Source organism: Vigna umbellata, chromosome 3 (assembly GCF_029865625.1).
Source record: "Vigna umbellata cultivar VRB3 chromosome 3, Vumbellata_1.0, whole genome shotgun sequence".
NCBI classification, from domain to species: domain Eukaryota; kingdom Viridiplantae; phylum Streptophyta; class Magnoliopsida; order Fabales; family Fabaceae; genus Vigna; species Vigna umbellata.
Genome location: NC_142167.1, coordinates 34,158,547 through 34,174,391, shown reverse-complemented (window position 1 = coordinate 34,174,391; position 15,845 = coordinate 34,158,547). Strand labels below are relative to the sequence as shown.

The 15,845-nt window shown below is 39.1% G+C and overlaps 1 protein-coding gene and 2 long non-coding RNA genes across 3 annotated transcripts; 2 read left to right on the top strand and 1 right to left on the bottom strand.

Annotated features, from left to right (window-relative positions):
* Window positions 1-499: 499 nt before the first annotated feature.
* On the bottom strand, window positions 500-3,901 carry LOC148202344 (putative glucose-6-phosphate 1-epimerase; the record flags this gene model as incomplete). Its single annotated transcript, XM_088110008.1, has 8 exons — window positions 500-1,215; window positions 1,331-1,430; window positions 1,655-1,757; window positions 2,375-2,509; window positions 2,668-2,831; window positions 2,914-2,970; window positions 3,436-3,510; window positions 3,695-3,901. Coding segments are annotated over 8 exons (1,050 nt in total), but the record flags the coding sequence as incomplete, so codon positions are not given.
* Window positions 3,902-4,467: 566 nt separating this feature from the next.
* Window positions 4,468-7,467, top strand: LOC148202343 (uncharacterized). Its single transcript, XR_015785042.1, has 3 exons — window positions 4,468-4,729; window positions 4,836-4,925; window positions 6,696-7,467. It is a non-coding gene; the product is annotated as an uncharacterized LOC148202343 (long non-coding RNA).
* A 4,496-nt stretch (window positions 7,468-11,963) lies between these two features.
* Window positions 11,964-14,532, top strand: LOC148202342 (uncharacterized). The gene is made up of 3 exons (XR_015785313.1): window positions 11,964-12,225; window positions 12,332-12,421; window positions 14,193-14,532. It is a non-coding gene; the product is annotated as an uncharacterized LOC148202342 (long non-coding RNA).
* The last annotated feature ends 1,313 nt before the right edge of the window (window positions 14,533-15,845 follow it).

The following is a 15,845-nucleotide window of genomic DNA, read 5'->3' as shown; positions in this document are numbered from 1 at the left end:
CTAATACCAGACTTCATTAAAAAATATATTATAATACTAACTATTTATAAAAATAAGTTTGAAGTTATGAGAATTATGAATGGAGAGTGATATAACGAGAATATAATTGAACACAAAAATTTTACCTCTTAAAAGAAACCACTGGTAAATGATGAAAAAATTAAGATAATTATAAGTGCATATGAACATATGAAGCTCAGTTGGAAAAAAGTAAATACCGATTCATAGTTTGAATAACCAACCGCAATGTCTCGAATCTCAGCAACTTCAACCTTTTAATGCACAGCCCATCGGTCCCATTTGTACAAAGCAGGAGAAGTGCTATTGCTTTTTGACGCACCACTTTTGACCCACTTTATTGAATACAGACATGAATTCAATTACATCACAGTCAACATCAGAATTCTTGACAATGTCATTCAATTGTAAACATCATTTATAATAAAAATATTGACTTCTAGATTACTTTAAAAGCCATTTATAGCATAATTCAGCCAACTAACCATGAAATAAAAACAGTGATAGTATACAAAATTTATGTGAAGGTTATTGAATTATGCACGTATCACTGTAAAATGGAAAATGCCAAAAAAAGATGCATGATCACATTGTCCACTAATCACTCGTTTTATCTCTGTCATGAGAGGCAGATCATAGCCGTAACCATCCAATATAAGCAAATTGGAACACCAAAGCTAAATTATCCATGCCGTGGAACATATCATCAAATCCATGGAGAGAATAAACTCGGCACCAACTCAACAAATCTAATGCTTAAAGGAGCATCCATAGCAGAACGGAAGGAACCAACTGACTAATGACCTGGTAACACTTGAAAGCCATTCTCACAAAAAACATAGGCCTCTATAAAGCACTATTTCTAGCCTAAGATCATAACAACATAAAACCTGACACTCCTACTGAACAGCACTATTTCTACAACTAGATGCTGCTACATTGCTGGATGTAGTAGCAGCATTAACTCAGACCCATTTTGTACAATTCCTCAAAGACCACTTCTGTCAAGACCAAGACGGTCACTGCAAAAACTTGATGGCACAACTGATAGCTGCAGCCGACCGGTCCATTCCTCTCCCGGCTTCAAGCTCACCGGTTTCTCTATCACCGCCCCGTCAACACAAAGCATCTGTTTGTACTCTTCATCACCAAAATCTACCATGGATTTTGATTTCTTTTCCCATGGATTCCACACAGCTGAACACACCATAAAAGTTAAGATGAAAAGGACTGATTTTATATTTTCTACAACTCGAAACCTTATCTACGTTTGTATTTTGTTTGTGGAAAAAATTTGCTACTTAGAGCTTACCAACATCAGGGAGACCTTCCTTCCTTATAACAAATGTTCGCTTCTTCTCATGATCTAGCACTGCAATTATGTTTGGAGAGCTAAGATAAACTCGATCCGCCTGCCATGAAGGAAGTATGGATATTAAAAACATCTTCATTAGCCTTCATTGTGTCAAAACCAAAAGACTTTAGTAGTGGATACTGTGTGTGATTGACAAAACTGCAGCATAGGCCAGGAATATAGTGCTCTATTTATCTCAACCTGAAGTAATAGCTTAAATTGCAGCATGGAACTATAAATGTCTACATTTTGTTAACATCAATATAACCTAGAAGGGTTTACCTCAGATTCAAATGTTATTGCATCTCCTTGTTCAGTAAATCGTTCTTTTTTGAAAAGGTTGTCTAGGTAGTCCAGTGTCTCCAGACCTTCAATCCTTATCTCACTATAAAAATTGTTAATGTGACGTTAATAATGATTGTCAATCTTAAAATAAAATTTCCTGTTCTAAAACAATCAAAAGAGAGGTAGTTCAAGTAAAAATATGTAAACAAGAATCTATATAGGTAACAAGCATTGCAAACAGTAGTTTGCTTCAAATGCTTACAAATTCTATAGGCTGTGTAAGAACTTTGTACTTTCATTACGACTGATCACTTGTTTACATATTTCCCGATAACTGACATGAATAAAACTCATAATTCCAGTATTCGGAGAAGAATCCACCTAATATATAGAGTATCCATGCTAGTTTCAAATGATTAGAGTGTAAGTTGTTATTAGTTTCTAAAGAAGAGAAACAGTCCTCTAAGATCTGCTTGAATGTTAAAATCCCACAATTTAAAGCATTCAGCAAATGCAGAAACTACACGTTTCAGAACAAAAACCAAATATATTTGTCTACTATAAATATTGAACAAGGAAGTACCATTAGTGCTAATAAAACTCCGATCAAGTGTTCAGCAATCAATTTACTATGGAAAAGAAAAATGATGGTTGGACATCATCCCACACACTCAGAAAAGGGAATGCAGACCAAGTACAACAAAGAATTATCCATACCTAATGTCAGAAACCAATAAGTATGTGTGATCCGCGAATGAGAAACTAAATGGCTTGCCATTTATATTCCTGACTCTAGATATCAAAGTCAAGTCCCCATCTGCTGCAAGAGACACCCGAAGACGGAATTCAAAACTGGTACAATTATTAAACAATCGTTAGATTACTACTGCTTGAAATTTACTGCCAAACACAGGAAAAAGTAATATCGAGTGCATATATGCCAGATTCAAATTATCAAACACATGGAGAGTGGATATCCCTGTTATACTGTCACATCATGCTATTCATACCTGTGTGGCCAGCACTTCATATCTTCTTCAGATGATTTTAGCACCAGGTCAATGAAGGATTTCCCACTGGAGTCATTCCCAGGAAGAGGAGGAGGGTTTTCATCAATTGCCCACATTCTATTTCTTGCAAAACCATGCTGCTCCAGCGATCCACAGTTTCCAAACTGTGAAACAAATTCAGCTCAAGATATGTAAGTATGCATGTTACAAGTTATATAAAATGAACGTAAAAAGGAATAAGCTTGCCTGTGGAAAACACATGGGAATTCCTCCTCGAATTGCTTTTGGAGCCTTGAAAATTGCCTACAGATAATGGAAAAGGAAACAAAACAGTTAGTTATTACTACTTGCCTCTTTAAAAAGTATAATTGATTAAAGTTCTGTGTTCCTACAAAAGCATCAGTTAAGAAGTTGGTTTTGCCGTCAAAGTTTTTCATTATACCAGTATTCAACCCCAGTGGTTCCAAAGGACAAAAGCACTACAATGCACCATTCTTCCCTGTTTTTCTCTTGCATCGATGTGATTGATGGACAGCATAGAATACTATGATTCATCAAAATCCAAACTCTTCTTAAATTTATTGATTATTTGGGCAAATGCCCTTCACATGCCAGTTGCAATATAATGCAGATTATCCCAAAATGAAAATTTTCAGAAAGCAAGATTATGAAATATTGACATGTTTTCCTTATCAGCGCTGACAACTAACAAAATTCATATAATTTAAAATGTACAAATTGATTTTCAATCAAAATTGAAAGACATACCTTGCTGCTTGTGAATAGAAGTTCTTCCCCGTGCTCATTCCGCCATGAAGTGACCTGCGCCCCATGTAAGCTTACCTAATTTCGAGAAAAAGCAGTTAATCTAAGTAATCGTAGTAATTAAATTACTCAAACTACAAATATCTTTACAGACCAAGTTATCCACATCAAGAATTCGCATTGGATGTCATAGTAAATTTTAAAATCATAACTTTACCAAATGTTAAAACCGACACCAGTTTTGCAATGAACAATTTCTCACCCGTGCCGAAGAACCCCTTGGGGTCCGAAGCAGAACTTGATCAATTCCATTCCAGTCCTTTGTAATTTCAGTTGCTGCTCTATAGTCCCATACGGCTGCAGAATGCCCATTCAAATTAATGCAGATCCTAAATTTCTTCAGCAAAATCCTATTAAGCTTCTCAAATTCGGAACATGCAAATGCCAGAGGATTGAAGGGGTCTCCACCTCACACCTATACCGTAACAAACACGTGAATTAGCCTCCTCGTCAGTTAAATCCAAAATCCCAACACCCAATTTCACTCCAAATTTCTTCTCACTGGTATGATTCAGATCTACGGAACAATAAACCTATTTAAACAAGAATCTGGAATGTGTGATAGAATTCCACGAAAACTCCAGAAAGCCAAGAGCAGAAACATTACACTGAACATTTAGCAATTGAATACCAATCTACCTGGTACACATCCAAACATGTCCTTAAAACTTGTCAGATTCACAGCAGAAAAAGACAATTAAACACTGAAAAAACATAATAACTATCAGTAAATAAATAAATCACGCACGCATACATACATATACATACACACACATACATATATTACAGCTGTAATAAAATTAAAATTTTCTTTAATATAAGCAGAATACATGTGAGAACCTGATAATTAATACACACTAATTCATTCCCTGATCACTATTTTAATGCACCGTGACACGTCAAGATGCACTCACACTTCCACTGCATGCGCTTGCCATGTGTCACGGTTAGAGCATTCTGAGAAGGTTAGTGGGAGACAAGTGGCGTGTGGAGGTTGGGGAGTTTATTCTGCATAGGAAGAGAAAAATAATTCTGGAAACTCTCCCTCTTCCTCCTGCATGCTTCATCTCCTTCTCAGAATTTCTGTTTTCGATTTCTCTGCTTTTCTCTAAACCGTGTTCATCTTCTCCCTAAGATCACTCACTATCAATTCCTCCAATCCTATTTCAGACACCATAGAAGCCTTCCCTGCACTGTGAATCTCATTCTGATCCGAACAGAATTGAGAACTGAACTGGTAAGTTCTCATCTCTGCATCTTCGTCCATTTGGTTCATGCAAACCAAAATTCTGGTTGCATGCTTGAGTTAGAAGTCTGATCTGCTTACGGTTTTGGTGTGTTAGATTAAGTGGAAGTGGTTGAGTGAAATTCTGATAGAAAGCTGTGAGAGCACGAGAGAAACTCTAAACAATTGAAGTGAACTGCTTGATAAGGTAAGGGAAGCTTATATGTTTAATTCATACTGCTTGATTTTATAATCTGAGTTGCATGTATATGAAATCTGATGTTTGAGCATTATGAACGTTTACTGATATGGGATATGAATTCTGGTTCATTTGCATGTTGCTTTGGATACGTATGAAAGGTGTATGAATGTTATAGAATTGGAATGAGTGGATTGATTGAATCTGTCATGAATGAATACTGATATATGCTTTATACAGGTTGTGGTTGATTTGATTCAAATGCATGTTGATTTGATTATGTATGAATGGAATATGTTGATTGTATAGTTGGAATGATTCAAATGTTGAAATCTGTATGATTTTAATGTATTAAATCTGGAAGGAAAGTTGTAAAATTCATAAATTTGAAATCTGGAAAAATTCTGTTAAAGTTGAAAAATCTGGAATTTACTCTTTCCCACTGATAAAGGACGTTCGTCCCTGTACGGTCTTAAACCGTTCGGCTTTCAGTAAAATTACTTAGATTGGAATTCTTTCATTTGGAAAGAATTCTGCTCGAGAACGAGCGTCCCTAGTTGATGGTCTGAGCGTTCGTCTAGCTCAGCAATGTTTAAATATTTAAGACTTTATAAATAAGTGACGTTCGGCCTTAAGTCGAGCGTTCGTCCTTAATGTCGTTCGACCTAATGTCGAACGTTCGTTCTACAGAGCGTTCATTCTTATACTGAACGTTCGTCCGAATTGGCGCTCGGTCCTATACCGAAGCGTTCGTCTTAAATAGCGCTCGGTGTATATCCAGCGTTCGTTTTAATTCGTGCTCGGTCATTGACCTAGCGTTCGTCCAAAGCAGGGTTCGGTTTCTAACTGAACGCTCGTCCTTATTATTGAATTCTGAGCGAACGTAATTGACGTTCGTCCAAAGTAAATTTCTGAACGTTCATTCATTGACAGTAAGAGTTGTTTCTGTACTTTAAATATTCTGGTTATTTATCTAAGTTATTCTGTAAGATATTTATTTCTTTTGATTCAACCTAAAGTTCTTGTACTCAACATCTTCTAAGTATTATTCTGAACTTCTAAATTCAATCTCATTTAAATTCTTTAAGAATTCTTAACGTCCATCAATGAATAAGAGTTCGTTTCTTTTGTTCAGAAACGTGAAATCAAAGGTTCTGTAATAAGTTCGTTTTATTTGATCAAAGAATGCATGACGTTAATGTTAAGAGAGTGGAACACAGAATGGAAAGATTATAACTATGAAAGGATTTGATGGTTGAACACTATGTGATATGATTATACGATTATGGAATTGAACGAGCGTTCCAAGGAGGAACGTCTCATATATGATTGAATATGGAATTGGTAAAGTATGACCGTGGTTAGTTAATGCTGGCTTGGTCCATCCTGATATTCCGTGATGCTCATCTTCACGTAGAAGGGAGTAGTCATGTGTGGGAATGGCAGGAGGTCATTCGTATCTCTCACTTAGCAGGGGCGAATGATTAACCTCAAGTGGAAGCTGATTAGGTATATCCCGGCTATTACACCACTTGTGTGCAAGGACGCCTGTAACTACATGGTTCATACAGTCCGGACGGTCTGTCATATATATATATATTTATATGTTAAATTATATGATTAAGTTACTTGATGAATGTGTGAATTGAATCATGAACTGTATGTATGTTGTATTTATTAAACAATATAAGCTTACCCTTGCAATGTTCCATGTGTTGTCTGCTGTTTCTGTATGTCCGTCTTGTCAATGCAATGATCATCCGTTGTGGATGTGAGCAGATGGCGAAGCACCCTTGGAATCATTGCTGGAAGAAGAAAATTTGGAGGATGCCACCTTGGTGGAAGTTGAAGTCAAATCGGAGCAGTAGGGATTAGTTCCGTAGTAGATATTAGATTTTTATGTACTGTATTTTGACAGTTCTGTATACGGTTGTGCAGAATAGATTAATCAGAACTGGTTTTTTTTAATTTGGCTGAATTTCTGAACACGGAAACTACTGTAAATACTGTTATGTACGTGCTGTATCCTTTTGAGCAGCTGCTGTTTATATTTAAAGACTGCACTGTATTTTCTGTAAATGTAATTAGTTCTGATTAATGGAGATTTCTATTTATTGGGATGTTACATTTATTGGTATCAGAGCAGTTTTGTTCTTCTAAGGACACTGTAGGGTTATGAGTGCACTGTGTTTTTGCTGTGTGCTTATTGCATGTTTAATGAGTTATTATTGTTTTAACTCTTGGACATAACTAATGCTCGTTTGTTTTTCTCTGCATCCAGAGAACAAATGGCACCTAGACTTCCTCCTCCTCCTCAACCGAATGAGTCCGAAACGTCCAACAACACTAGATTGTTGGAAACCGTGGTGGAAAGATTGCATCAACAGAATACCACGTTAATGGAGCAGAATGCTACCTTGATGCAGCAAAACCAAGCTGCTATGCAAGGTTTGGAGGCCTCGCGTGTTCATTCTGAAAACACGCAAAGGCAATTGATGGAAATACTGGCTGCAACTAGAGGTGCACCTGGAGCATCTTCTTCTAACGCTGCCCCACCTGCAACGGAATGGAGTTTGGAGAGTTTCCTCCAACATCATCCGACTAAGTTCAGTGGCAAATGTCTTCCTGATGAGGCGGACCAGTGGCTAAGGGATATGGAGAGGATTTTTAACGCCAAAAGGTGTCCGGATGAGAACAGGTTGGCGTATACAGAATACTTATTAACTGGAGAAGCAAGCCATTGGTGGACGAGCACAAGGGCCATACTGGTAGACGCTCACCGCCCTATTACTTGGGAAGTATTCCGTAATAAGTTTTATGAGGAATATTTCCCTGACAGCGTAAAGTTTGCAAAGGAGGTGGAGTTTTTACAACTGGCTCAAGGTGGAATGTCTGTATCAGAATACACCAATAAGTTTAAACACCTTGTCCGCTTCAATACAATGGCCACTAGTGAGGAGTGGCAGTGCAGAAAATTTGAGAACGGTCTACGCAGTGATCTAAAAGTTGTAATTTCCAGTTTGTGTATCAGAACGTTCCCTGCTATGGTTGAGAGAGCCAAGGTGTTGGAGAAGAACTTGGCAGAGGCGGAACGACACAAGAAGCAACAACAAGCTAGTAGGGGACCAATTGTGTCCAGGGGAGGTTCTGTTCAAAGGAAAATACCTTACACTCGTCCAAATCAATCAGCCAATACGAGTGGTTCTCAAGCATTGATTCCTGTCGGACACACTGGACAAGGAAATATAACTTGCTTTCAGTGTGGAGGGCCGCATTATCGTTCATCCTGTCCTCAGCTAGTGGGAGGAAAACACTGCAACCGATGTGGACGAAATGGACACTTGGGGAACGAGTGTAATATGAGTGGAAGAGCAGTGATGAGACCACCAAACACGGGAAGAAATCAGCCTAGGGGGGGGCGAGCACAAGCAGTAGGCCGTGTGTACGCTATCACTGGAGCGGAGGCAGCAAGCGCAGGTAATCTTATAACTGGTGAATGCTTGCTGTTTGGAATGCCTTGTCATGTACTGTTTGATTCTGGGGCGACGCACTCCTTCATCTCGAAGGCGTGTGTTGAAAAGCTGGGAATAGTGGAGAGGGATATGCAGTTTGACTTGGTGGTATCAACACCAGCGGCTGGAGAGATTAGGACATCTACCGTGTGCATTAGATGTCCTATTGTGGTTGAGGGGCATAGTTATAAGGTGAACTTAATCTGTTTACCTTTGAAGGACTTGGAAATAATTCTAGGAATGGATTGGTTGGCTACCAACCATATTATTATAGATTGTGGGAAGAAGGAATTAGTTTTTCCCAGTGAAGAAGAGGAAGAACTGTCAATCACTGTTGGGCAGTTTAGAGAGGACATCATGGAGGGAGCAAGCTGTTTCCTCATCATGACGCATGAAGATAAGGAATTAGGAGGATTGGCAGAAGCACGGACGTCCCAGGAGAGCAGTATTGAACGAGCAGTTGTGAATGAATTTCTGGACGTTTTTCCAGAAGAGATACCAGGATTGCCTCCTGTTAGAGAGATTGAATTCACCATTGATCTGGTGACAACGGCAGCCCCTATATCTGTTCAACCATACCGTATGGCACCTGCAGAGTTGGTTGAACTCAAGAAGCAGATTGAAGAGCTTATGGAGAAGCAATTCATTAGACCAAGCGTATCACCATGGGGGGCTCCTGTGCTCTTGGTGAAAAAGAAAGATGGCAGCTCTCGGTTATGTATAGACTACAGACAATTAAACAAGCTGACCATCAAGAACAAATACCCGTTACCAAGGATAGATGATTTGTTGGATCAGCTACATGGAGCAACGGTATTTTCTAAAATTGATTTGCGTTCGGGATATCACCAGATAAGGGTTAAGGAGGACGACATCCAGAAGACAGCATTTAGATCACGTTATGGGCATTATGAGTACGTGGTAATGCCATTTGGAGTGACAAATGCTCCAGCCATCTTCATGGATTACATGAACAGGATATTCAGACCCTATTTGGATAAGTTTGTGGTTGTGTTCATAGATGATATTCTCATCTACTCCAAAACCAATGCCGAACATGAAGAACACTTGAGAACAGTATTAACCGTGTTGAGGGAGAAAGAGTTGTACGCAAAGCTGTCCAAGTGTGAATTCTGGTTGAAGGAGGTGCAGTTTCTGGGGCATGTGATATCGTCTGAAGGTATTTCAGTGGATCCCTCTAAGGTGAGAGCAGTGTTGGATTGGAAGAGCCCGCGTTCAGTCACGGAAGTGAGGAGTTTTGTGGGACTGGCAGGCTATTACAGACGTTTCATAGAGGGGTTCGCCAAGATAGTGGCTCCGCTTACCCGGTTGACTAGAAAGGATCAACCCTTTGCTTGGACTGATCTGTGTGAGGAGCGATTCCAGGAGCTGAAGGTGAAACTGACGAGCGCGCCAGTTCTAATTATTCCAGACACGTCCAAGCCATTTGAAGTGTACTGTGACGCTTCTCACCAAGGCTTGGGCTGTGTGCTCATGCAAGAGGGACGTGCAGTAGCATACGCGTCTCGCCAATTGAAGATTCATGAGAAAAATTATCCCACACACGATCTGGAGTTAGCAGCAGTTGTTTTCGCATTAAAAATTTGGAGACACTATCTATACGGATCAACATTCCAAGTCTTTAGTGATCACAAGAGCCTCAAATATTTGTTTGATCAGAGGGAGCTGAATATGAGGCAAAGACGTTGGTTGGAGTTTTTAAAAGACTATGATTTTGAACTGCTGTATCACCCTGGAAAAGCCAATGTAGTTGCGGATGCCTTGAGTAGGAAGGCCGTAAGGGTTTCTTCAATGATGGTGAAGGAACTGAACTTGGTGGAGAGTTTTAGAGATCTAAGATTACAATTTGAATTAGGAGAGAACGTTATAAAGTGCTGTAATCTTAGAATTTCCAGCGATGTGTTTGACAGAATTTGGATGAAGCAACGTGAGGATGAAGAATTGGTGAAAATTTTTAACGTGCTTGGTACAGATCAGGCCAAGGAGTTTAATGCTGGGACAGATGGTATGCTACGTTACCGTGGTAGGACGTGCATTCCCAATGACGGCGAACTGAAACGAATCATCCTGGAGGAAGCACATCACAGCCGTCTTAGCATGCATCCTGGCATGACTAAGATGTATCATGACCTTCGTTTGTCATTCTGGTGGCCTGGTATGAAGAGTGACATTGCACGTTTTGTGTCATCCTGTTTAACCTGTCAAAGAGCCAAGGCTGAACATCAAAGACCAGGAGGATTGCTGCAGCCTTTGGAGATTCCAGAATGGAAGTGGGATAGCATCTCCATGGATTTCGTGACCCATCTGCCACGTACAGTCCGAAACCATGATTCAATTTGGGTGATTGTGGATAGATTGACTAAGAGCGCCCATTTCCTGGCTGTTAATTTAAAGATGTCCATGACAAACTTGGCCAAATTGTACATTAAAGAGATTGTTCGGTTGCATGGAGTTCCCTCAAGCATTATATCAGATCGAGACACGAGATTCACATCTCGTTTTTGGCAGTCATTGCAAGGAGAATTAGGAAGCAAACTTCAAATGAGTTCTGCATATCACCCTCAGACGGATGGCCAATCTGAACGAACCATCCAAACTCTTGAAGACTTGTTGAGGACCTGCGTTATAGATCATATGGGAGTATGGGATGAGGTTCTGCCGCTTGTTGAATTCACGTATAATAACAGTTATCAAGCAAGCATAGGAATGGCACCGTTTGAAGCTCTTTATGGAAGAAAGTGTAGGACTCCTTTATGTTGGTTCCAAGAAGGTGAAACTGCAGTAACTGGACCTGAATTAATTCAGCAAACAACTGAGAAGGTGAAACTGATTCAAGAACGTTTGAAGACTTCTCAAAGCAGGCAGAAATCGTATGCAGATAAGAGAAGAAGACCCTTAGAGTTCTCTGCTGGTGATCACGTTTTTCTGAGATTGAATCCAATCACTGGAGTGGGAAGAGTTCTTCGTCCAAAGAAGCTTTCACCAAAGTACGTAGGACCCTATCAGATTCTGAAAAAGATTGGAGCAGTGGCGTATGAACTGGCTTTACCTCCTCAACTGTCCAACCTTCATCCAGTCTTTCACGTGTCTCAACTCCGGAAGTATATAGCTGATCCATCTCACGTACTGGAGTTAGAAGATATCCAAATTCGCCCAGACAGAACACTGGAAATGCAACCTGTTTGTGTGGAAGACAGCCGCACCAGACTCTACAAAGGTAAAAATGTTCATCTCGTGAAAGTGGTGTGGAATGCCAAGACAGGTGACTCAACATGGGAGGTGGAAGAGGCTGTGAAGAAATTGTATCCTCACCTATTCCCTGGTAAGCTTTAGAATTTTCGAGGACGAAAATTTTTGTAGTTAGGGGGAATGTGAGAACCTGATAATTAATACACACTAATTCATTCCCTGATCACTATTTTAATGCACCGTGACACGTCAAGATGCACTCACACTTCCACTGCATGCGCTTGCCATGTGTCACGGTTAGAGCATTCTGAGAAGGTTAGTGGGAGACAAGTGGCGTGTGGAGGTTGGGGAGTTTATTCTGCATAGGAAGAGAAAAATAATTCTGGAAACTCTCCCTCTTCCTCCTGCATGCTTCATCTCCTTCTCAGAATTTCTGTTTTCGATTTCTCTGCTTTTCTCTAAACCGTGTTCATCTTCTCCCTAAGATCACTCACTATCAATTCCTCCAATCCTATTTCAGACACCATAGAAGCCTTCCCTGCACTGTGAATCTCATTCTGATCCGAACAGAATTGAGAACTGAACTGGTAAGTTCTCATCTCTGCATCTTCGTCCATTTGGTTCATGCAAACCAAAATTCTGGTTGCATGCTTGAGTTAGAAGTCTGATCTGCTTACGGTTTTGGTGTGTTAGATTAAGTGGAAGTGGTTGAGTGAAATTCTGATAGAAAGCTGTGAGAGCACGAGAGAAACTCTAAACAATTGAAGTGAACTGCTTGATAAGGTAAGGGAAGCTTATATGTTTAATTCATACTGCTTGATTTTATAATCTGAGTTGCATGTATATGAAATCTGATGTTTGAGCATTATGAACGTTTACTGATATGGGATATGAATTCTGGTTCATTTGCATGTTGCTTTGGATACGTATGAAAGGTGTATGAATGTTATAGAATTGGAATGAGTGGATTGATTGAATCTGTCATGAATGAATACTGATATATGCTTTATACAGGTTGTGGTTGATTTGATTCAAATGCATGTTGATTTGATTATGTATGAATGGAATATGTTGATTGTATAGTTGGAATGATTCAAATGTTGAAATCTGTATGATTTTAATGTATTAAATCTGGAAGGAAAGTTGTAAAATTCATAAATTTGAAATCTGGAAAAATTCTGTTAAAGTTGAAAAATCTGGAATTTACTCTTTCCCACTGATAAAGGACGTTCGTCCCTGTACGGTCTTAAACCGTTCGGCTTTCAGTAAAATTACTTAGATTGGAATTCTTTCATTTGGAAAGAATTCTGCTCGAGAACGAGCGTCCCTAGTTGATGGTCTGAGCGTTCGTCTAGCTCAGCAATGTTTAAATATTTAAGACTTTATAAATAAGTGACGTTCGGCCTTAAGTCGAGCGTTCGTCCTTAATGTCGTTCGACCTAATGTCGAACGTTCGTTCTACAGAGCGTTCATTCTTATACTGAACGTTCGTCCGAATTGGCGCTCGGTCCTATACCGAAGCGTTCGTCTTAAATAGCGCTCGGTGTATATCCAGCGTTCGTTTTAATTCGTGCTCGGTCATTGACCTAGCGTTCGTCCAAAGCAGGGTTCGGTTTCTAACTGAACGCTCGTCCTTATTATTGAATTCTGAGCGAACGTAATTGACGTTCGTCCAAAGTAAATTTCTGAACGTTCATTCATTGACAGTAAGAGTTGTTTCTGTACTTTAAATATTCTGGTTATTTATCTAAGTTATTCTTGTAAGATATTTATTTCTTTTGATTCAACCTAAAGTTCTTGTACTCAACATCTTCTAAGTATTATTCTGAACTTCTAAATTCAATCTCATTTAAATTCTTTAAGAATTCTTAACGTCCATCAATGAATAAGAGTTCGTTTCTTTTGTTCAGAAACGTGAAATCAAAGGTTCTGTAATAAGTTCGTTTTATTTGATCAAAGAATGCATGACGTTAATGTTAAGAGAGTGGAACACAGAATGGAAAGATTATAACTATGAAAGGATTTGATGGTTGAACACTATGTGATATGATTATACGATTATGGAATTGAACGAGCGTTCCAAGGAGGAACGTCTCATATATGATTGAATATGGAATTGGTAAAGTATGACCGTGGTTAGTTAATGCTGGCTTGGTCCATCCTGATATTCCGTGATGCTCATCTTCACGTAGAAGGGAGTAGTCATGTGTGGGAATGGCAGGAGGTCATTCGTATCTCTCACTTAGCAGGGGCGAATGATTAACCTCAAGTGGAAGCTGATTAGGTATATCCCGGCTATTACACCACTTGTGTGCAAGGACGCCTGTAACTACATGGTTCATACAGTCCGGACGGTCTGTCATATATATATATATTTATATGTTAAATTATATGATTAAGTTACTTGATGAATGTGTGAATTGAATCATGAACTGTATGTATGTTGTATTTATTAAACAATATAAGCTTACCCTTGCAATGTTCCATGTGTTGTCTGCTGTTTCTGTATGTCCGTCTTGTCAATGCAATGATCATCCGTTGTGGATGTGAGCAGATGGCGAAGCACCCTTGGAATCATTGCTGGAAGAAGAAAATTTGGAGGATGCCACCTTGGTGGAAGTTGAAGTCAAATCGGAGCAGTAGGGATTAGTTCCGTAGTAGATATTAGATTTTTATGTACTGTATTTTGACAGTTCTGTATACGGTTGTGCAGAATAGATTAATCAGAACTGGTTTTTTTTAATTTGGCTGAATTTCTGAACACGGAAACTACTGTAAATACTGTTATGTACGTGCTGTATCCTTTTGAGCAGCTGCTGTTTATATTTAAAGACTGCACTGTATTTTCTGTAAATGTAATTAGTTCTGATTAATGGAGATTTCTATTTATTGGGATGTTACAATACAATAACCATAATTTCTTCAAGAAAATTCAAATTAAGGAAGAAAAACCAAACACTAATAAATCTCAAGAGAATACTGAATAATAAATCTCCCATTAACCAAACACTGGTAATAAGTTTACTTACTTCAACAATCCGGAATCAGGAATTCTAAGTCTAAACCGACACCAGGTCTTGGATGCAAAGAGAAGCAGCAGTAGGAGCCAGAATAATGCATGACCTCTGTGAAATGAGTTAAGAAAATTCACACATCCAATGACACGAGGCAGCACATGCTCATCAAGTACATAGATACATACATGACGAAGAAGAAGCGTTCAAAAAGTTGAAAGGTACCCTTTTCTTAGAAGTATGCATTCAAGACCATACTTGCAATTGAATCAAGAAAGTTCAAAACTTTCAACAACCCCAAGATTTGAAAAACCAAAAAAACTACAGCAAATGGTAGGTGGCAATGTTGTGTGAAGGCGAGATAAAACTTTTACAGAAGCTTAAGATAAGGAGCAAAAACCGGTCTTGTAAATTCTGTGTCTGTTGGCTGCTGAAGAGATCTAGTTCTTGGGGCTTTTGCACCAAAGTAGGCAAATATGCCTTCTTTATTACCAAAATAGGCAAAATTTGACCGAAAGTGAAGCTCGTCCATTTGCATTGAACGCTCGTCCATTTTCAGTCTTGCAGGGGTCAGGATTTCAACATTGTGTAATCGATTACCAAAAAATGGTAATCGATTACAGGACCCAGAAGTCGTTTTTGGGGTGCACGACTTCAACACTGTTGCTATGAACAGTGTGAAGTCGTGCAGGAGGGGCACGACTTCTTCATTTGAAGTCGTTTGGGCCCCTCACGACTTCCCCATTTTCGTAATATGGTTTGAATTTGCCCATTTTGGTAATATTAGAGGCATATTTGCCTACTTTGGTGCAAAAGCCAGTTCTTGGACGTGGAGATACGAAAAGTAAATGTACACATGTACAAACAGTTAAAAAATTTAAACATTTTTTAATGACAATTAAACTACATTAATTTTGTGTACAAGATTTAAAACCAGAATAAAATATACACCATTCCAGTACAGGGTTGAAAGCTACTTTTTCTTTGACTGTGGTGGACAGAATCAAGAGTCACATACTGTGAGAACCAAAAAAAAAAAAAAAAAAAAAAAAAAAAAAAAAAAACGTGGCAGTTGGAGAGCGCGCCACCTCAGCGACGCACATGGGCGACAGCAGCGCCCGACATCCACTAACGAGCGCCGCTTATCGAACGTGGAGCTGAGTCAGTAATCAGAAGTGGAAGACACGTGGCGA